General features: G+C 46.9%; 1 protein-coding gene across 1 annotated transcript; it reads left to right on the forward strand.

The window, feature by feature from the left end:
• The first annotated feature begins 962 nt into the window (after positions 1 to 962).
• On the forward strand, positions 963 to 20,695 carry LOC144103509 (A disintegrin and metalloproteinase with thrombospondin motifs like). Its single transcript, XM_077636209.1, has 6 exons — positions 963 to 984; positions 1,413 to 1,484; positions 7,804 to 7,925; positions 14,744 to 14,793; positions 16,875 to 16,983; positions 20,524 to 20,695. The coding sequence occupies exons 1-6, from the start codon at positions 973 to 975 to the stop codon at positions 20,693 to 20,695; spliced, it is 537 nt and encodes a 178-aa protein (XP_077492335.1). The 5' UTR covers positions 963 to 972.
• The last annotated feature ends 2,578 nt before the right edge of the window (positions 20,696 to 23,273 follow it).

Raw genomic sequence — 23,273 nt, forward strand, 5'->3', positions numbered from 1 at the left:
ATTGTTGCCACAACGTTGTTCACACCAACACACGCCGCGCACATCTCTCTGTCACTTGAGCCACGCAGCTCAAAGCTGCGGTTACTATTCTGGTAGTGGTATTATTTCAAGAAGTAGAAGACCTGCAACGCGCAGCGCGAGAGTGTGTTGCAGTCTAACACGAGGCACGTTCTTCTGTAGTGGTAACCAATTGCTCTCATCCAGTGACCAGCGAAGCTGGTTAGTTCGCGCCGCCGCGGTTTGAGACCAGTCACTGATATTCACGATTCATTTTAATTTACTGATCTCACTTGGCCCGAAACCACAAATATAGCAAGATCTTGCACGGCGTTTACCTATCGGATTAGTTCTCTCGCAGTATAATAATTGCCGCGTCTGGGTTTCAAACCCACGGTGGTGTGAAGAGGTCAGCTTCACTGGCCGCTGCACGAGAGCACTGGAAAACCGGCGCTGCCGGAAGCGCCTCGTATTAAGACGAAACACATTCTTACGCTGTGCATTGCACATGGTCTTCATCAACTTCCAACTGCGGCACCAACAGATCGGATTATCTTAAAACCGATAAGAGCTTAACCTGAGTCTAATACCGTCGCCAGACCTACCGACGACCCAGAAAAGCAAAAACATGTTCCAATAAGGCTGAACACATGTTTTTGCATGTTTTCTCGTTTAACTACTTTAGAGCTCTACTAATTATTATTTTTAATAAGCAGCCTACTTAGTGTGGGAAGCAACTTCACGCACAAGCATCAAATCTTTCGAGAATCAATTCCATGAGAGTGAACTGCGCTTAGGTGTTCGAAAAAGTGACCATTGGTACTCAGCCACAACTAAACTCTTCTTGCAGGAACAGAAGCCCAGAGACCAAGAAAACATCCCATGAAGTTCATTGCCGAAACCTGCTTTGTTTTAGACCGTGAATATGAGTCTGCATTTAAGACAATCGAAGAGCTTGTACTGTATCTTGCCGCTATGTTAAATGCGGTAGGCATCTCCTTTTTATTATTTAAGTATGTGATAACGAGTCTCACGTTTTCATATTATTATCTATTATATAGTTTAGCGAGGACCTCTGTTCGGTCATGTTTTGATGTCATAAGCAGCACAACAAATTCCTCGAACAGCCGCCGCCCTAAGCGTTCGATGTGGGCGGCAGCACCTGAAATACGTATGTCATAAGGAGCCCTTCATATCCCCTTGCCTTCCTCTGCTGAATACCTTATTAGTGATGGCATTCGCCTCTGTTGCAATGCACGTGAAATTAGTAAAGAAAGTTTCATTTATGGCTTTATGCTGAAGAACTTTTGGGTACGCGGTTGTACTCGCGTAATCATGTCCGAATTCTCAACAAGATATATTTAATAGAAAGCTCGCAGTGCTTTTTTGAAACTCTTTTCTTCTTTTGAGTGAAGGTAGCCCTCAGGTTCCTTGACATGACTCACCCGAAGCTACGGTTCCAACTTAACAAAGTCATCAGAAATATGGTAAGTCAACCTCGCCTGCAATCAGCTTGCCCGGAGAGCAGTCTTGCGATAAATCTTACAAAACGTTTCAGCTTGCTAACAGCCTGCAAAAATTATGTCGTCTCTAAGCTTATCAAGATGGCTGAACAAAATAGTCTACTATTCTGCTGTGAGATCAAAGCTCGCATCAAATTTTTACGGGCCGAGGATTTTTTACCGCCAGCATTTTTTACTGGCAGAGGTGGAAACAAGCTTGCGCTTCAGACAGAAGTTTGAAGCAAAACAAGCACACAAATATTTCATAATAGTTGGTTCATGAACTTTAGTCTAAAGCACCAGCATGCTTCCACCACTACCCAAAAATTTTAAGGAAGTTAGTGCCGAAAAACGTGGATTCTGCCGTGATAAACTAGCTCTACTCCTCGAGTCCTGTACAATTCCGCGCTTAAACCTCAAGCATTTGACAACAGATGCGTTACTTGTTGAGGCCTATAGGCGTAATATAACGATATCGCTTTTAAGACAAAGCTCAAAACGACAAATTAATGAAGCGCAAACTGTGTCACTTTTCATATCTTTCTCTAAATTGGCGCCTTCAGGAAAACTTTTTTTTCTAGCGGCTCACTAGAGTTATGTTCTCTAAACAACATTGACGCTAGGTGGCGCCGCCCTGTTTAGCTGGCTGCCTATCGAGCTCCGCTTTCACCTGCCCCTGGCCTAATCCAGGGCTTCGCCCGCCCCTGGATTTCCTCTCCATCGTTTCCGGAAGGCTTCCGAAGCACGTGGATACCATCGGCATCACGGCCCGCTGCCGGGCTGGCCCTTCAAGCGCCTCCAAAAGTCTGAAGCGGCGCGGCGCCTCGCTAACCCTAACGCGCCGCGCCTGCACCTCTGCAATGCAGCGTCTCACGAAGCCCCTGCAGCCCAGACCCACTGATGCCGCCACCGCGGGGCCTACTCCAACCGCCCACGCCACCGCGCAAAATCCTGTCGCAACCAACACTGTGAGCGACGCTGGGAGCTCCGGATCGACGGCCGCGGCGCAGCCGGCAGCGTTCGTCGTCGCCGCAGCGTCCACTGCTCGCCAACTCCACGCTGTAAGAGACGTCAACACCTTTGTGCCCATAGACGCGTCGCAGCCGCCTGCGTTCGTCGACGCCGCCGGTGCCGCCGCGCCTACACCAGCCACATTACCCGCTGACACCAAGACCTGCAGCCCGGCACCAGCGTCCCAGATTGCGCCCCAGGCTGACGATTCGTCGGCAGACATGGACTTCATGGCGTCCCCGGTAGACGACACTTCATCCCCGGAAATCGGCTGGAGCACCATCGGTGCCAGCCGTAAGCCTGCTTCCGCCACCCGACCCCGCTCCGAGCTCATCACTGTTGGCATACAACTCCCTCCTGGTACCCTCAATCCCAAGCTGCCTCTCTACGACGTGCTCGCCGCAGTCACCTCCGCTGCACAACTTTCCTCCAAGACCAGTGCAGACATCACCCTTCAGGCCAAGCCAGCCCAAAGCCTTGTGTTTTTAAAAACTCATTCTCCTCTCAACGCCCACCTCCTACTTTCTATCACGCACCTTCACCTTCACGGTAAGCCTGTCAGCATCAAAACTTATTCCCCCCATCCTCCCATCTCATGCCTCGGCGTCATCCATAACGCCGGTGGCCACTTCACTCCTGATGAGCTCATGCATGAACTAGAATCTTTCAAAACAGATATTCTCGCTGCACGCATGATGGGATCCACTCAATCAGTGCTCATAACGTTCGCTGGTACCGTCATCCCCCACTTTGTATATTTCAAACGCGTTGCCTTCCGGTGCCGTCCTCATAAACCTAAGCCTCCCACCTGCACCCGTTGTCTCACTCTAGGCCACCGCGCCCACCAATGCCCCCAGCACAGCGTTCCGGCAAAGTGCCGTCGCTGTGCTGCTCCTCTACCCGCTGACCCTTCCGCTCATGTGTGTGCCCAGCCCTGGTGCGTTCATTGCCAGGTGAATACCCACCCTTCCCTCGACCCCACTTGCCCCTTCCTCCTTGCTAAACAACGCGAGTGTGCTAAAGCTGCATACCTCCGACGCCTAGCTTTGCGCCGGGCCACTCAACCCACCACCCCCTCCTCCTCCTCCTCCTCTAATCATGAATATCCATCAGCTCCGATCACGTCACCACCAGGCTCCTTCGCCGCCATAGTTAAAGGATCCTCGGTGCCAGCGTCCCTCTCTTCCACTACACCACCCTCTCCATCCTTGACTGACGCGAGCCGCTCCTTCGACCTCCGGCTAGCAATGCTCGAACGCCAGCAGCGAGAGCAGCAGCGCATTTCCCACGATCTACAACAGCAGATACATGCCTTGACTCAAACCCTCCAGACAACCACCTCCTCTCTTACCTCCCAGCTTAGCAAGCTAAATGAGCACCTTGCCACGTTCCCCACTCCCTCCTCCAGCGCCCAGGTCGCCCCTTTGGCTGACCTTGTCGAAACCACCACACAGGCACATCACACTCGCTTGGTTCAGCTGGAAACATCGGTTCTCCAGATTCTTACCACCCTCCAAGCACAATCAAAGCAATTGGAATCTTTCACATCTATGCTCCAATCCGTCCATGAGTCACTGCCCCCGGCAAAAAAGAAGGAACGCGTACCATCGCGTTCCTCTCCACTCTCATAATGGCGTTTGGCGAGGACCTCGAAATTGTGCAGTGGAACTGCCGAAATCTTTGCCACAATAAGACCCCCCTCCACCAGTATCTACTCACCCGCCCCTCTCTGCCTCATTTTCTCCTTCTCCAGGAGACCCGGACGGCCCGCAATGTCCCAGGCTACCGCGCCTACCATGCCACTACGGCCACGCCACTTGCGTCTATTTATGTACGCAGTGACGTGCTCGTAGAGCAAATTGACATCCCCTCCACCCTCCTTAAATATTTCGTTTGTGTGGTTTATTACCACCCTTCTTCCCGCATCTCACTCGTCCTTTTGTCTTTTTACAACCCCCCTGTCACTTCCTCTTTATTCTCTGCTCTGGGCAAATTCCTTCACTCTCTTCCTTCTACCTCCCATCTCCTCTTTGGTGGTGACTTTAATGCCCCTCACACACTCTGGGGCTACCCACAAACCCTCAAACCCGGCCGCCTCCTGCATTGTCTGGCCCAGGAACGCCACCTCACCCTTCTTAATACTCCTGGCTCTCCTACTCGAGCGGGCATTGCCTCACAACGCTCCACGACACCCGACCTCACTTTCTCTCGGGGTTCACTTTCCTTTCACTGGCAGGTGACAGCCGAAACTCTTCTAAGTGACCACTTTCTCATCCATATCACCACCTCTCTTTCCCACATCCCTCGCTGTCATCCGGTTATTCACACTGACTGGCATGCTTTTCGCACAAATCTCGCCTCCGACTCCTTTCAATCCTACGAAGACTGGACGTCGCGCATCTCTGCAGCGCTCACGTCCAGTAGCCGTCGTGTTCGCTCTCGTTACCCAATCCAGGACCCAGATCCACACCTTATCCGTTTATGGCGTCGCCGTAAACGTCTTCAACGCTCCTTTCGCTCCCAACCACACAATGCCCAACTTTCCTCCCGGATCACTGCTCTGCGGGCTGAGATCGTCGCCCACTGCGCCTCCCTCGAGCATTCTCGTTGGAGTGCTCTTTGTGATGGCCTTGATTCTGCATTGCACTCGCGATCCGCATGGTCTCTCTTTAAATCCCTCCTTGGCAGTAAGCCTGCCCTTGCTCCCACTCTAGCTAAAGCCCTCACTCAGGGGACTCCCTCCGAAGTTTTTGATCAACTCGCCTCTCTCTACCTCCCGCCCCCTCTGGCACCCTCCTACCCGGTGTACTCAGGTGGACCTAACCCCGATCTGGACCAATGCTTCACTCTCCGGGAGCTCGAATCTGCTCTGCCTGCTAATTCTACACGCTCGGCTCCCGGTGAGGATGCCATTACATACACCACACTTCGTAACCTTCCTGACTGCGCCAAAGAATTCCTCCTTCAAACCTACAATGAGGCCTGGGAGAGCGGCTGCTTGCCGAGCTCCTGGACATCCTCCCTTATTTTTATGATTCCAAAGCCGGGCAAACCTCCCTCTCTCTCTAACCTCCGCCCAATCTCCCTGACGTCGTGCGTTGGTAAGACCCTTGAGCGAATGGCTCTGACTCGCCTCTCTGATTTTCTTGAGGCACGGGAGTTCTTCCCCCATTCTCTCATTGGCTTCCGACGACGCGTCTGTGCACAGGACATGTTTCTGATTCTCCAGCAAACGTTCCTGTCCCCTACACCCACTCAAATTTACGCACTTGTGACTGTCGATGTTCGCAAGGCCTTTGACGGTGTTTGCCACGATCACATCCTTTCTCAACTCGCCTCTTTGGATTGTGGCTCCCGCATGTACTCCTATATCCGCTCATTCCTCTCTAAACGTGTGGCTCGCTTTCGAGTAGATACCCACTTGTCTAACCCACACCACCTCACCCGTGGCACTCCTCAAGGTGCTGTTCTCTCTCCTACCCTTTTCAATCTCGCTATGGCCCCTCTCGCCTCCCAGCTAGCTGAAATTCCCGACCTGCATCATATATTTTACGCCGATGACATCACTCTCTGGTGTTCATCTGGCTCTCCCGGTCACGTACAGGACACCCTGCAACGTGGCCTAGATCTCATCGACTCCTTTCTCACCACCGCTGGCCTCTCTCCTGCTCCTGAGAAATCCGAGCTTCTCCTTCTCAACCATTCCTCCTACCAGCGCTCACACAACCACTTCGTCTCTCTCCACCTTTCTGGCTCTCCCATTCCTGTCGTCACACAGTGCAAAGTTCTTTGCTTCCCTTTGCATGCGGCTAAAAATGTGCAAGCCCTCCACCGCGCTGTCACCACCTGCCACTCTGTAACTCACCTCCTGCGGCGCGTGGTCACTCGACGCTCAGGTCTCCACGAGGCTCACGCGTGCCGCGTTGCCCACGCGCTGGCCCTCAACAAAGTCTTGTACTTTGCACCCTACGCTTCCTTCAATCAGACTCAACTTAACGCTCTCGAGACTGCCCTTGTGGGCCTCTACAAGGCAGCTCTCAACCTCCCTATCACTACCTCTACCACTAAGCTCTTTGCCACAGGCCTCTTCCATCCTCTTCGTTCTCTTCTCAGTCTCCATCGTGACTCACAACTTGCCCGGCTTTCCCTTACCCGTCAGGGTCAGTGGTTATTGACTCAAGCGGGTATCTCGCCCATTCCAATCTCCCCGTTTACCTCTCCTATTCCCACCCCCGCTCCCAATCTTCGTATCCTTCCCCTCCCGACCAACATGTCCCCCGTCCTGCACGCCGGACGTCGTCATGCGGCCGCACAGCACCATTCCCCCCTCTTTGATACCCAGGGTGTAGCTTACACGGATGCCTCCTTCGTGGCTCCTCGAGGTTCCTGCGGCTACGCCCTGTACCATCCACACCTCCCTTCTCCTGAAACCCACACCAGCGGGCCGTATCTACACCCTCCAGACGCATTGTCCCTCGAGGTCCTCGCCATTGCGCATGCCCTCCAGTCATTTGCCCTCCTTCCCTCTCTCCAAGAGTACACAGTCTATTCAGACTCACAAGCCGCTATACACCACATACAGAAACGCACCCTGACCCCTTCTCTCCAACAGGAGGTCGAGCGAGCGGTCTCCGCACTGCAGCCTTCCATCGTTTTCCTCCGCTGGGTCCCTGGGCACTCAGGGATTGACGGCAATGAGCTGGCCCATCAGCTCGCCCGCGACACACTTTTCCGGGCACCGTTGATCCCCTGGCCCAAGCCCTCGGAGGACGGTGGGAGGCTCACCCTTCGCCGCACCATAAAAGAGGTCTACCTTGAGCTCCGCCTCGACAAACGCCTTTACCCTCCTCCTCATCCATCACTCACGGTGCCGGAGTCTCGCCTTCTTCGGCACATTCAGATGAATGCAGTTATCACCCCGTCCCGCCTCTTCCTCTATCGCTATCGATCGGACCCTTCCTGTCCCAACTGCCCCTGCATCTATGCGGACCTGGCCCATTGCCTCTTCTATTGCCCGGCTGCTCAGCAGTCGGGTTCCTTCCCCCCACCCTTTCTATCCATCACCACCTGGCTCGACTGGCTTGGCGCTGAAGGGGAAGAAGAACAGCGGCTTCTGGTCGCCCAGGCGGTCGACATGCTCGGCCTATAAATTATGGTCGAATAAAAGTCTTTACTACTACTACTCTTGACGTACAGTGCCTTCCCTGTGCATTGGTATTATTCTACTTGTCTTTCTGTTTGCCGCTTTTCTACATTTTAATCAATATTCCTTACCTCATTATTTTCATTGTAGAGTGATATGATCATCAACAGGACGAGTGATGGGGTCGACGTGGAGGCGACATTGGATAATATGAAAGAACTCGCACTTCAAGGTGCTTTTAATCACTGTGATATTGCCGTCTTCCTGACCAGGTATGGCTACTCAGTCTAAAATTCTGCCATTGGCGCTTGGGCTTTTCGCAAGAAATTTTTGGTTTCATGCATTGTTGAATCAATTTCTAAGGCAACTGTGACTTCTGTGCACAAAACCATTAATGCCTAAACGCCGTTGCGGCTGCCTTTGTTAAGAGGTTGTAAGAAAAATATGCCTGCGGGACGAGTATAACAAGATGCTCGAGCACAGACTCTTCCGCACAGTTAGGAAACAAAGTCTCTTTTGTTGCCCCGACTCACTCACCTCACCCCATGATCGAAATCCTCCTCCTCCTACCTGGGCCACCTGGTTGACGGACCCCAACAAGGACCGAGAGCAAGCCATGTTCGCAATAGATGTTCTTGGCGCCTGTATTAAGACGGCCAATTAAGACATTTTTTTTTCTCCTCTTTCTTAGCAGTTGGCATTCAAATAATTAAAACATCTGCCAGCCATTGGGGCACTATAAAACTACTGACCGTGTTTATATTTGGCGCCTGTCCTTATGAGGCAGCGGGACGGGGTCCGTTAAGGGGCTGGTGGAGTTGGTCTTTGGTCTATATCTCGGCATTTCATCCGCATGTGTCACAATGTATAAACAAAATACGGGAGTGTTTATTAATTTGTGCAGGTGTTTTTTTTTTCTAAAAGCAATGAAGAATAGGAAAATATGGTCTTTGCATGTTGATTGCATGGCATGGCAGACATTATCTTTGTTGTTATACGTTGTTAAAATAATATTCATTCGCTATTATTACCTTACTAACTTTCTAATTTGTGGATTTAGAGCACAATTTTATATTGCAATAGAAGCAGTCTTTAGTGTCAAGGTGAACGCATGTTTTAAAATTTCTAAATCGGCATAGTGGTCCGTGATATGGAAAACGGAAATATGCGCGCAACACAACCCGATACCAAAGACCGATGCTTGACATACGCAGGAAATGGTTTAGCCCCACTGCAAGCGGGGAGATTTTGGCCCACCATAAAAGCACGCCCACATTCTAAATCATGATAGACGCACTCCTTAATCGTAGAGTTGCTCGTTAAGTGCTCGCGACTCGTCCTCTTGACAAGGAGTACTAATGCAGCCCCATGCTGCACGGTAGAAGATACAATGAAAACGGCACGACGAACAAAGACAAAAGTACAACACACAGGACAGGAGCAGCGCCAACTTGAGTATTTTGCATACGCCCCTAACGTGTACAGAAGCTGGCTCCAAAACACCGAAGATAGACTGTACTTCCAATGGCAGGTTTTCGTCTCCAGCAATGCGACACCACTCGAGACTGGCAGGTAGAGAGAGCCATCAGGTTAACACGCAAATTGGCGGGATCGGTGCGGAAACATCGATGATCGAAAGCGCCCAATGTGGAAGAAATATGCTCAAGCAAAACTCATGCTTGGGCTAGTTGGTTCATGCTTGGCGATTTAATGAAAATGGCTCAGCGAACGAGGACAAAAGTACAAGCAGAACGCTAGACAGACGCTGGTCCTGTCGTGTGTGTTATAGTTTTGTCCTCATTTATCGCTCTGTTTTCATTGAATCTTCAAGCATGAGCCAACTAGCACAAGCATGAGTTTTACGTCTGCTTCATGCGGTTTCCCGGCGTACGTTCGTAGTGATATTAAATCGGAGAAGGCATTAACAGCTAGTAATCGCGCCTGTCGCTTTATTAAGCGAACCCCGCCGATGCAGTTTCGCTGCGCCGTGCTGCCACGCAGTACACTGCGTAATTCTCGTACATTTTTGCTAAAAAACATCGCAGCGTTTCTCCGGCGCTGCGGCTCTGCGCTCAGAGCGTAGACTCTATATTAAGTACTATTTGTTACCGGCGAAGCTGAGAGCGAGAGCGCTGTTGGGCCCGACACCCAAGGAACTTTGCTTCGGTTTTGGGCCTTTAAACAAATCCCCCTGCGTGTGAAACGCGGCTGTACAACCTCCGGCGCTTCTCGCCCGTTAGTTGAGGTATGGGCAAATTTTCCGCGCTTAAAAGCCTTCAATATCTAGAACCACAACGCTGATGTAGACATTGTAAAAATTGAATTCGCCTTTGAATCTGGATGCTCCTGATTCCGCCCAACAATATGTGCCCTAAAACCAAAAATAAAACTTACGTCATTTATTAACAAATGACTGATCACATTATAATTGCCTACTACCTTTTAAATATTTTCCGCCATGCCGTACGATCCTGCTGCAACAACCTCGTTCCCATATCCCTCTGGGTTTTTAATGAATATTTTTTGACATTAGCAAAAAAAACGGTATCATTCTCTGCATTTCCCCTTAAGGCAATAGTCCTCTGTTCCCCCATTGTAGACAAATTGCAGTGGGAAGTAAACCTGCTACCATGAGCATCGGCATCAGCGTGACTACGCGCACTGCAGAGTACTGGCCATTCCCATATCTGTACATATACACCGTCGTGTGCCAGCAGTGGCCACGTTATCCCCGCAGACTTCCTCATCTCATCCAGCCACTCAAGCTTCTGGCTCCCTCTGTTGAGCTTGGTTTCTCTCACAATCCCGACCGCTACCCTTAACGGCCATCGGTTATCGTGCCTTAGCATTGCATGCCCTGCGTAAGTTTATTTCGCCTCCTTAATTTCGACTTGACTCGCGTTACCTCGCGTTATATCCCTAGCCCAATATGATGTTTTCCTGCAACTTAACGATGTATCAATCAGTTTTGTTTTTATACCTCGATGAGTTGTCCACGATTTAAATTCAAACACTTTTCTTGTTTGCCTCCATGTGTCTGGCTCAATGTTGAGCACCAGCCAGAAATAACTAATATATAAATTGGCACTGAGTCATTCAAGGTCTACACTGAAAACGGTGAACGCTAGCGGCGGTGACAAAACCTGCGATAATCGCCCTACCTCAACAATGGCTGTGAAAATTATGAGGATGGAAGGCACCGCGAAACGCGAAGGACGAGCACAAAAGAGCGGCTATGCGAGGCGCTGAAGCATGGCTTGCCTGCGTCTTTGTGTTCGCATTTCCAATTTCACGCTACCTCCCGTCCTGATGCAATCTGACTAGGAAGCACAAGTCAAAATTCCAGCTCTTCAGACCATGAAAATCACCTGCATATCAACACCGATGACTTTGCTATACTGAGCAGTGATGCTCTGAGACATATGTAATCCCAAGCCTGTAATGTAACTGTAATCGGCTGCCCTCTGGTGAAATACGCTAGTTTGTTTGTTGTTAAATTTATGCAGTCTTCAAAAAAATTGAACAAAAATGGCGTACCTATAAACAGAGTTGAATATGAACAGTTTCGCAGAAGAAGAATTTAATACGAACCGAATCGAAAACGGATCAAATTCTCATGTTCAACATTCATGGATAAATTTTTTTTAATGCTGGGAAATTGTAAAGTAGTCTCATAGAAATATTGAGGCTAATGGTCCCTTCTGTCGATATCCAGCATAATTTTTCTTTTCAAATGTTTCCATCGCTCGCATAGAGCACTTAAAACTGCCATTGAGAATCAATAAGAAATGCTTTTGACGATAGTAAAAACATTAACAGGGAAAAAAAGTAAGCCTGTCTAGTGCAGATCTCCAGTTAAATTGTTTGTAATATTGAAACTTTGCAATATAAGATAAAATAACGTTCGTAAACTCTTTGGCCTTCAAAATTGTTTCTTCTCAATAACTGTTGGCTATGTTCGGGTATCAATAGCACTAGAAATGTGTAATACAATAGTTATTTCGCACAACGTTTCTCGTGCGTCATCTCGAGCGCCTGAGTAGAGTTCGTCGGTTCCACTTCGGCGCAAACCAATTGCGGGACCCAGTATGACGAATGTTCACAGGTGACTGAGCGCTTGAGTCGAATAACGACGGCACCTTACGATGAACACGATGGAGTGCAGAAAAAGCGCTAGGGCACAAAAGCGCGAATGCAAAGAACATAAATCCTGAAGAACGACAACTCGAAAAGCACTACGCGCTATCATGCGTTGGCTGGCTCTACTTGTGTGAGCGCTGCCCATGTTATAAAATATATTCCTTTGAAGAAGACTAAACAATCCTCCTTTTTTAATGCACATTATGTACGCGCCAATTCTGCCGCCAATAATTGGGAGAAAAATTAAGATTACGGTGCTTATGATATATGCGGCATATAGACCAGAAAAGGAAGTGTAATAATGACTTCCCCAATGCAGTTGGGTAACTGTATGATGATTATTCTGAAAGGGTACATAAAAATATTATGAATGCTTTTTACTGCTTTTATTGAAAACAGCTGTGAACCTGAATATTTTTCTTCTTTAAGCAGCGCGAAACACAGCACGCAGTGAAAGAAACAAGAGACGACACAAGGTCATGTCATCTATTGTTTCTTCCTCTACGTGCTATGTTTCGCGCTGCTTAAAGATGTATTTTATTTATTTATTTATTTATTTATTTATTTAAGAACCCTAAGGGCCCGGCTTGGCATTACATAGGGGGAGGGGGGGGGACAGCAAATAACATAAAACTCAAGGATTCACTTCATACATATTACAGAGTGAAAAAAAGAATGAAAAAACAAAGTGTTAATTATGAAATTGAGTCGGTAAAGCATTCCACTCTCTTATAGCCAAGACAAGCGGGGAATCCTGATATTTCTTTATGCGAGCGAAAATTGTTTGAATTTTATGCGCATGGTGGGTACGAGATGATATGTGATGTGCTGCTGTGATGTGCCTGCGTGCGAAAGATGACTGGTTGTAGTAAAGGGAGTGGAACAACAATAGGCGAAAGAATTTCTGTCGCATGTTGAGGTCCAGAAGTTTTAGAGATTGTTTTATTGCTGTAACACTCTGGTATGGAGAGTACGACCGTAGAATAAAGCGTGCTGCTTTATTTTCCACTGATTCTATTTAGATGGATAAGTTGTTTTGGTGGGGATGCCATACTACCGAACAGTATTCCAATGATGCCCGAACTAGAGTAGTGTAGGCCAGCAGTCTGGTGTCAGGGTTAGCTAGAGATAGACGACGTTTAAGAAGGCTTAATTTTTTCAAGGATTTGCTAGTGATATACTCTATGTGGCTATGCCAACTTAGGTCCGGAGAAAGAACAACGACTAAATATTTGAAAGTTGATGAGCGCTCAATGATACTATTATTTATAATGTAGTTGTTTACTGGAGTTTTAGTGAGTGAAGAGAAAGTCATCTGTTTGGTTTTACCGGTGTTTATTTCCATCTGCAAAACACTGCACCAAATACTTAACCTATCTAGATCTGTTTGCAAGGCAACAACGTCGTTAGGATTCGCTTTTTCTCTATAAATGATACAATCGTCAGCGAAAAGAAGTATGACAGAGCTAATGTCTGTAGCGTTGTCATTAATATAAATTAAAAAGAGAAGTGGGCCTAAGACGGATCCTTGAGGTACACCTGATTTAACATGTTGAGTTTGAGATATGATGTTGTTAGCAGATATGGAGTGCTGCCTGTTAGCTAAAAATTCTGCAATCCACATTGTAGTATCATGTCCAAGCTGCAAGTTATACACCTTTTAGATGAGGCGCTTGTGGGCTACCCGATCGAAGGCTTTTGAAAAATCGATAAAAATTGCGTCAGTGTACAAGGCGCTGTGAATTGTACAATAGATATCCGTTACTAATTCAAATAATTGGGTTTGACATGAATGCCGGTATCGAAAACCATGCTGATTTTCAAGTAGCAGGCATTTGCATTAAGGTGTTTCATGATGTGGGTAAATATTATGTGTTCCAGTAGCTTGCAGCACACTGAAGTAAGAGAAGTTGGTCAGTAGTTGTTAGGATTTGCACCATCCCCAGACTAAAATATTGGTATAATGAGCGCAGTTCGCCAATCGTCTGGAACACAGCTACTGTTAAGAGACTGCTGCAATAAAACTGATAAAAATAATGCCGACACGTGAGACAGCCTGAGTAGCCTTTCTGTATGCCCTTTTTATCGTGTTCAGATGCTTCCTGATTTCCTTCGTGAACCAGGGAGCATCAACTCTTGTCTTGATCTGAAGTTTTGGTCCGCAGACTTCTTCAATTTCTTTCAACCTGTCGCGAAACATTATCCTGTTTTGATTTCTGCTGCGTTCCTCGAAGTTATGATGGAACGCGGCTTTGAAGTCAGCCAGCATTCGGCTCATTTTGTTTTGGTCCGCTCTGGCGTAGTTGAAGATATATTTTTAGCGGCTGTTTTTGTGTGAGCCTGTATCGGGTGTAAACAGTGTACAAAACTGTGAACGCTTACACATTCTAACACGTGCACTTCCGTATTGTGAGGCTGATTAGTGAAGATCAAATCCAAGATATGTTTCCCACGGGTTGGCTCATGCACCAGCTGAGTTGAACAAGTCAAGACTACTGCGAAAGTTGGAACAGTGAGACAGGCTACCCTGGGAATCTCCAAATGATGTACGCCAGTCAATAGCAGGGCAATTAAAATCTCCTCCTAAAATAAGGATGCAATTCGGGAATTTGTTAAAGGTGCACTCAATGGCCCAGTGAAAAGAATCAACAAAAATTGACCAACAGTCAGGTGGCCGATAACAAACACCGATTATGTAAGTGATACCACTAAACCGTACCGTCACAAACAGTAGTTCAAGGGCTGTGTCAAGAGGAAACAGAGACGGCCGATAGTCGCTTCTTACCGCGATCATGACGCCTCCTCCTCTCGAAGTCAGTCTATCTTTACGGAATATTGATAAATGGCTTGGGAACGATAGTTCCAACTATTCCCTTTCCAACATGTCCAGTTTTCCTTTCCAACTTGCCCAGTTTTCTGTTCTTGTTAACCATATTTTTCTTGTCTTCAGCGATGACCTAGTGCTCGCAGGAAATAACACAATAGGAAGTGACGTTGATGGTAAGTTAAAATTTTATTTTATACTCGCACTTTCTAAGATCCAGTAATTTCTCGGAAAATATTTGCTTTTGCCAATCCAAAACGACGTGACGTCTCCTCATGAAATTTGGCACCATTTTACAGTATAGATGCTAGTATTCATTCCCCTTCGTTTGTTGCAATACGTACTTCTCGAAAATCAGTTAATACAGAGATAGAAACTAAGCATCCCAAATAACTTCCTTGAGTTCTTTGATCTTGATCGATCAATCATAAATTATTGTCTTACACACTTTCTGTAAATCCTGCCGTAGTTCTTCTTCCTGCTATAATGTCATAACCATAACGTATATGTCATACCACATTATGCAACGTCAATGAAAAAAGGAATATTGTGGCACGTGCAAGTTAACTGCGGAAGAAAGACATTACAACCAGTTGCCAGGAGGCGAAGTTTAACTTTGTGGGACCTCACTTTCCTTGTTCACATCTGCAGCATTACATAACAGATAATTCTCAGTATTTTGACAACTATCACAGAAATTGATACAAAAAACGGCCTATTGTACATTACTTTATGGGGACTTCCATCACCGAAGAAGCAATAAGATAGGGAAATAAATCGCAGCACATTTGACACTTAAAGCTCACACATATGTAATCGTAGCATTACAAACAAAACACTAACATAATGAACACAAACTTCAGTAAATGCAGCATAAGTCTATTTGCACTAGACAAAATGCCAGTACAGCCCCCCCTCTCTCCCCCCACTGTTCGGTATCCTCTCTTGTCTTGCTTTTGTATCGTCTGATTGTTGGCGCTAGTGGTGCAATCTATTACCTGTTATGACTGACGTGTGATACGTAGGATTATGGTACCTGTCATTACTGACGCGTGATGCGTATGCCTATGATAATGACGCTAGAAAATATTTATTGGTAAAACAAAGAAGATGGTCCAATCCGGAAGGGACCGTCAGTCCAGGGCTCCTGCAGCGGCTACTGTAGGCATGGCCCGGTAGACAATGCCGCATGACAATGGAAAGAGGTGCAACTATGTGAGTATGACGTCAGGGGACAAAATGGCGACATAGTTGCGGTTTCCCGAATCCAAGACGGCGGCGATTAAAATTGGTTGTGCCCTCCCATCCCTTTCTCCCCTCACCGCCTCCCCTCCCCCCCAAAAAATATCATATAACGGGTAGGAAAACTGTCCCGTTACGGGAGCGGTATACATGTATACATTCGTTCCGCTATATATACTCCGACATTAACGGGCACCCATCCGGGAACAGTTGTATACCGAATGTGGTAGGCAAATAAAACACGGTAGACAATGCCGGTAGACAATCAACTAATGAAGCTGCAGACCATCAGATCCCCCCCATTTGCTAGCAGGGGTTAAGAATGCAGTATGGTATGTAAGGTGCTTTTCACAGAAGGCACCAGGAGCCTATTAGGCTCTACTTACCTAAAATTTACACTAGTATAAGTGACCTTGAAATAGCAGCTACGCACTTCCACTCGCAGTTAATGTAATCAGTACAAACCCAACTCGAAAAAAAATGAAACACAAGGTGGAACACAATATTCGTACAATATGAGAATAACCCAGTCATTGTTAACTGAGGAATCTCCCCTAATATCTACTTTGAATCCCTATGTACAGCATATGGGGAAGTCAAATTTGGGCTAGCTTAGCCGATGCCCCATAAACCTGTATCATTATAGGCAAAACCAACAGGGTCCACACTTCCGAATTCAGCCTGCAGCGTCCCTCTTTCGTACTCGTGAAGAAAGTACAGACGATGACGTGAGCTCGATGCAGCAAATGCCTCCGCAAGCCTAAATGGCTCCTCTTACAAGATACCACCGTTGGTGTTACATTTGCTGTGGCGGCGCTCTGAGACCCATTCAATAATTCGCTAGGTTGTCGAAAAAATATCTCATGCTGGCACTTACTCTGGCGTCGAGGTAGACATCAAATGTTCTTTGTATTGAAAGATGCAATATTGTAATACCTGAACTAGTTTCTCAGTACAACAGAAAAAGGAAACAGTGCCAGGCTGATTATTTTGCTGCTTCAAAATATTTTTTCAGGTATAGCTTTTGTTGGTGGCGTTTGCGGACCTGAGAAAGTCGCACTTGTAGAAGATAGACCGCCCACATATGAAGGCGTCGGCCGACTAAGTCATGAGATCGCACATATGTAAGTAGTCAAAACATTTTACGTTAAACAAGCAATAGCAAGACATAAATAAACACCATTTCCGATATTGTGTGCAGACAATGCGTACTCAGCATTCGTACCTCCCGCAAGCGAGGCTGATGCTCAAATGTCTAGGCCGTCGCTGCGGTGCTTGTATTGCAGATCCATAACGAAAATTACAAGGAATGTGCGGATTGTACTCTTTCAAAAATAAATCAACTACGAGTAGTGTATATTTCTTACAAATAAAATGCGAATAAGTGTAAATATAAACCGAATCGGACTCAATTTCAATAATAACAGAACGAAATCGAATACAAATCAAACAATTTTACAAATATTCGATAGTAGTGTGAATATTCGTACTAAAATAGTAATCGTGCGAAACAACGTAGTCCTAGCGGCAGCAGTGCGCTAATCAATTCTGATCATCGCCAGGAGGCCCATAGCACTAAGCCAGCACAGCCTATTAACTCTATCGCCGTCAGCCGTACATATAGAAAAATTTCAGTTTGCTCTTTATGACGACACCAATTATCTAGCGCCAAACTTTATTAGATCAGAGGCTCGAGAGATACCGATAAAGGAATGGCCTACGAGGTGGAGCGTCGAGGCAACAGTTTGCTAAACCTCCCAGGGCACTGCCACGTTACCCAAATTGTTAAACCATGTGAGAAAGTTATGAATGCTGCCACAGGAATAAACTGAGTCGCGGAGACAAATTCTTATTATCGCGAAAATCGATCGCAACAACACTGTCAAAAGCTAGGTCCACTCCGGCTCCTCACACAGTGTTGTTAATAATTATTATTATTAACAACACTGTGTGAGGAGTCGGAGTGAACCTAGCTTTTGAAGCATACGATTAAGAAGACTACGACATGCCTTATTCGATCTGTGTGTCAATTATATGAAAATAATTCTAGAAGACGAGATTTCAATCGATTCTTATGGAATAACTTCGCACATGCAGCATTCAGTTCTTTCAGCGAATCAAATATGCGAACGTTACAATCGTTATTTCAAAATTTTGAATATTCGGACACCCAAAAATCAATATCCCAATCTGGGCCGCGGAAAGATGGGCTGGTCGCTTATGGTACGTTTAAGCATCGTCAAAGAACAAACTATTGCTGCCCCCACAACGCTTGTTGCTTACCAATTAAACGCGACTGTGCAGAATACTCTAAAAATTGTTCAAGCGAGTTGCGAGGTCCCGTGAGCACGCAAAAATGCTACGTTCCCTCAGACAACACAACTGATATCTCAATTAAGTACAGATGATTTCGAGGAACGGGCAGTAGAACTGGCAAAAGTCGATTAGAATGAAGGATTCGAGGTTCGGTACGCTGATATCCTCGCCTTCGGGGCTGGAACAATATCACAGAATGGCAAAGAAAGAATAAGAATAACCTCCTTAAGGCGCAGGCTCGTCATTCAACCTCAGCTTCATATAGGGAGTGGCGTGGACAGAGGCAATTATTGCTATTTATTTTTACAGCCTCAGCACAAAACAATAGCATACCACAACTCTGCCCGCTATAAATTGTCATACTATGGGACTAAGCCACTCAGGGCGCACTTGTGTCTACGCCGAACGCGTGAGCTGCTTCAAATAGTTCACAAAACCTGAACGGTCCAACCATTCTACGAATATGTGTTGAGGCAAAATTAATTAGCTTGATGAATTTCACGGTATACGCTCATTGCTACTTGGAGCTTGAATACGTTTGATGTCAACATGTTCTCAGCACTCACGACATTCCTGAGAAAATGTTTTACGTCACTGAGAGCAAGCTGTGCAACCGAACGGGTGCCGCTAATGTCCAACTTCCAGCCAGCCACATCTCTCATTTCCTGACAAATGTTGCGGCAAAACAAGGAAAAAATTTGGTGTATAAAAACTTGTTTACAGTCTCCGGGTCTTCGAGTTGATTCGAGGCCTGTGGCTCGGCCTTTCACAAAACTTTAACAAGGTGCACAAATTGAACCAAGTGTTAATTGTTGCTAGTTGGTAACTTGATTACAAGTTCAGCAGCACTTCCAAAGTTTTTTTACCAGCTTTTCAATGCAGCTACATCAGCTAGCATAATGCGAAACTGATCAATCTTTTCTTTGACTTCGTCACAATTTGAGTAAGAGGGGTTGCCGGCACAGGGTAGCCTGCCCACGACTAACGTATTTTGATACCAACGAGGTGGGCTGCAAGACCCACTTTTCGAAGCATTTCACCTCTTGGCTTTGCGCGAAGTGAAATCAAAACCAAAGATAAAAGTTGCGACAAACATGACCATATAATAGTTACAGGAGAGCAGCTCAGTACACGGCAAGGGAAAATCGTACACTCATTGGAAAACTTATAGGTGCCAACCGGCGCAGAGAATCGAACCCAGAACCTTCCACATACGAGGAGCATGAAAAGACACACCATTTACAGCTGCCATCACTTTGAAACGTAGATCTGCAATGGTGACGTAAAAACCATGGCTCTAGGTGTCTTAACATTATGGTTCTGCAATTTTTTCTGAACTCAGATAATCTGTAATGTAAATTAACGTTGCTTTGAAACGCCTTATTTGTACTGACCTGAACGCGCCGTCGAACACCTTCGAAGTGATGTCGATAGGTATAGAGGCGACTGTAGCAACACCAAAAAGCAAATAAAATCAAGAATTAATCAGGTGAATCTTACAGACCCAACAGGCGGCACTGGTATGGTTTTTGGTTTAGGCTTATGGGGTTTAATCTCTCAAAGCGATTGAGGCTATGGACGACGTCGTAGTAAAGGGCTCCGTAAATTTCGGACACCTGCGGTTCTTTAACGTGCAGTGACAACACACAGTCTAGCATTTCGCCTCCATCGAAAGGCGACGGCCGAGGCCGGGATCGCACCCGCGTCTATCGGGTCAGCAGCCGAGCACTATAGCCACTGAGCCAACGAGGGGGCTAGTTTTTATGGATGTGGATTCACCCGTTAGTCTTCTCCGTAAATCAGGGGCAAACTGTGCTTGAGATGGTAAAATAAAAAAGCACTTGCTAAAGAACTGGACAGAGTACAAAAATGCGTCTTTTGCAAAGCTCTAGCCTTAGTTGCAAAGCTTTAGGTGGTGTAGAAGCTGTCTATAGAATATCTAAAAAAAATTTTGTAAAGGCTCCAGTCTTTTGAACAGCATAATGTTCACCATTGACTGGCATCAACATTACCATTGGAGTTACTTTTTGGTTAAAAAAGCCTCGTCCTCGGTGAAGAAGCGAGAGACAAAAGAGGGGCTATGAAAGCTTTGCTTCCCGTGAGCGCCACGCATTGTTTCTCTATCAAAACGTCCATCATGCGATCCTCACAAGCTTCAGTCATGAAAGGAGCACTGCAAGCGTTGAATTTCTCAACAAACAATATTTCCTGCACGTTCAGTGAAAGTGCACGCGCCAGCAGAGTTCGTACGATCCTGAAGTTTGCTCTTAGAACAAAATCTCTCGGTACATTTTAAATCATTTGCATTGTCTTGTATACTGGAATACCTTCTTCTTGGAATGTTTCAGATTGGGAGCCAGCCATGATAACACCAGCGCTCTTGACAAGTTTCCAGGCTATCCCGGATCGGAGAATTGTTCCTCGGAAGATGGGTACTTAATGAGCTATCAAGATGGCGGTAGAAAAAAGTACAGGCTATCCAACTGCTCCAAGGATCAAATACGGTTTATCTACAGGTGAAATATGCTCAGCAGCAGTTCAGCGTCAATTCATATATATAATATCCGCTTACGTTTTCACTTACGAAAATATTTAGTAGGTGTATGTGCTGAAATGTTTTTAAAAAGTTGAAGGGGCAACTAAGCTCAACCTAAAGCGTCTGACGTAATGGGTTAATTCCCAGATACGCAGGATGTAATTTTCTAGTTGACATTCATGGATGCCTGGAAGTCGTCATAGCCCCGCTGCCGCTGTGGTGGAGCGGTTAAGCGATGCGCCACTGCCCTGACACGGCATGTGCTCCCAGCGATGAGCCTTACTTGTACGACCCAGGTTGCTATACTTTAGCGACCAATCATTAATTTATCTGGCACCTGCTAAAGTGGGCAGTTTACTCACTATCCAGGAGGAAAGTTGTGATGACGCCGTAAAATAACGAGACCTAGGTGGCCTGGCTACCCCCTAGGTTGCTTTCTAGGGACCACCTTCCATAACCATGCCTCGATTTTTTGCTCACACGCCGATATCACATTTCTTAGAGAACGGGGCCTATAAAGCTATCGCGTTAAAATTATAGACGATCAGTTCATTGATGCGGAAGAGGATGCGTTGTTGTTACTGTTCTCTCCGGACGGAGCAGCCACGGCCGCTGGTGGATTCCGACCGAGAATTCGGGTGCGTGGTCCAGACCGTCGAGTACAGGGTTACGCGCCACACCCCCTCTCCAATCTCCCCCACCAGCCACCTGTCCCCACCACACACTCTTCGTCCTCCTCAGCCCTAAGAGTGGAAAGGATATTGCACTCTCTCTAATGTGAAAGCAGTCCCTTCGTTATGACTGGGAAACTTCACCGCTTCAAATACAGCTTTAGGGGGCCAAGTTCCTCAAAAAGTTCCTACGGTGGATTAGCCCTTGCAACCACCAGTGTGAAACACAATCAACGGCTGGAAAACGGCTCGCCTCTAGGTCAACTCTTTGCGCGCCCCCGTGCAAGCGAGGTCTGCCAAGTTTCGTAATTCATTAACGTGAAACTCAGATTTAGCAGGCTGGAGATGCTGCTTGCATGAAGCTATGCAACGATCGTCGTGCCGGAACTTCACGAGATTCATACGGAAACTTTGTGGCGTCTGGCTTTAATATAGCCTTATCCGAAGTGCCATTGTCTAGCCTCGGAACTGCTCAATATATTGCAGGTCCCAAAAAATTAGTGTTTCAGCTATGCCGCATAAATCGCACGCTCACCGAAAATTGCGCAGTAATAGCATCTGCCTGTTCCTTACGCCTCACTTGTGCATTTCTCGTTGTCGTTCCACCAGCCTGGCATGTACATACATATCTTAGCGTTGAGAATAGCCTGGATTAGCACCCCACGATGCTGGAGCATGCAATACCTTCACATGGGCTCCCTGATCCGATCGCACTGAGAACCCGCGCAGTGAGCCCCACTTCCAGCAATTTCGAGTGGAATGCACTGAATCTGCGAACTCCCATCCTGATTGAGCTACCAAACTGCCATATCCTCTCTTGCCTAGAAGCTACCAATAGCCCCTGCTCACCTGCATGAAGCTGTGTGAAGGGCTGTGTGAAGGTTGCGTATTGCGCGCGGCGACGCCATGGCAAGCGGAATAACCGCCATCCACTGGATGCGCAGCAATAGTAAACTCTTCGCAGGGCGCCCATCTTGGGCGCTGCGAATTTATTACGCACTTGGTACTGTCCACTTGGGATTCCTTTGCAGAAAGAGCTCCTCCTAAAAATTATAGAAGGCATCATCAGCACCATTCTGTGCCGAAAAGAGGCGGCCTCCGTAGCATTTTATGAACGAAACGAATTAGTCATAATTTAATTTCTGAGAGGAACATATATCAATTGCGAATATATGACAACCAGCTGGGATGGCTCAGGGGGTTTGCATTCGGCTGCTTACCCCAATGTCGCTGGTTAGTCTCCCGAACACGGCCGCCGCTGCGCTCCAATTTCGATGTAGACGAATTGCAAAAAATGCCCTTTCGTAATGGAATGTCAGTGTACGTTAAACAAACTCATGTGATCTAAATTACACAAACTCAAACAAACTCAGTTGATCTTTCCCTAGCTGCTGGACTGATGCGTGCCGCTACGACTGCGATTAGCGCCGCCACGATTTGAGCATTAACTGAAATATTCTAGCTGCAACTCCCATGCTTCATTGGCTGCAAATGGGGACTTTTTGAAACTATTGTATGCAAATGCGGAGACAGTAGGCGCTTCAAGTGAATGATAACACCCGACCGCGTTGTCTGCTGTGTTTACTTGTACCACGTTAGTAGCCTGGTGTGACTTCCTATGACTCTGCCAGCTGGTTGTAATCGCCTGGCTCTGGCAATACTTGGCACATGCTAGCGCCCTGTTAGTGAGTGGGTGATGCTACGCAGACATCAGAGATTTGACTCTACTGCAAACAGCTAGGCGTATGCACACTGGGAGAAAGAAATTCGAGTTCTACAGTTATTATTCGGAAAGGCGCAATTCTAGTGCATTGTGAGACGGGTACTCGGCCGCTTTTCGTAGGTGCTGTGCGGCTTCTTTCTAAAGGTGCACGGATCACAAAACTAACCA

This window comes from Amblyomma americanum, chromosome 9, assembly GCF_052857255.1.
Source record: "Amblyomma americanum isolate KBUSLIRL-KWMA chromosome 9, ASM5285725v1, whole genome shotgun sequence".
In the NCBI taxonomy this organism is placed as follows: Eukaryota; Metazoa; Arthropoda; class Arachnida; order Ixodida; family Ixodidae; genus Amblyomma; species Amblyomma americanum.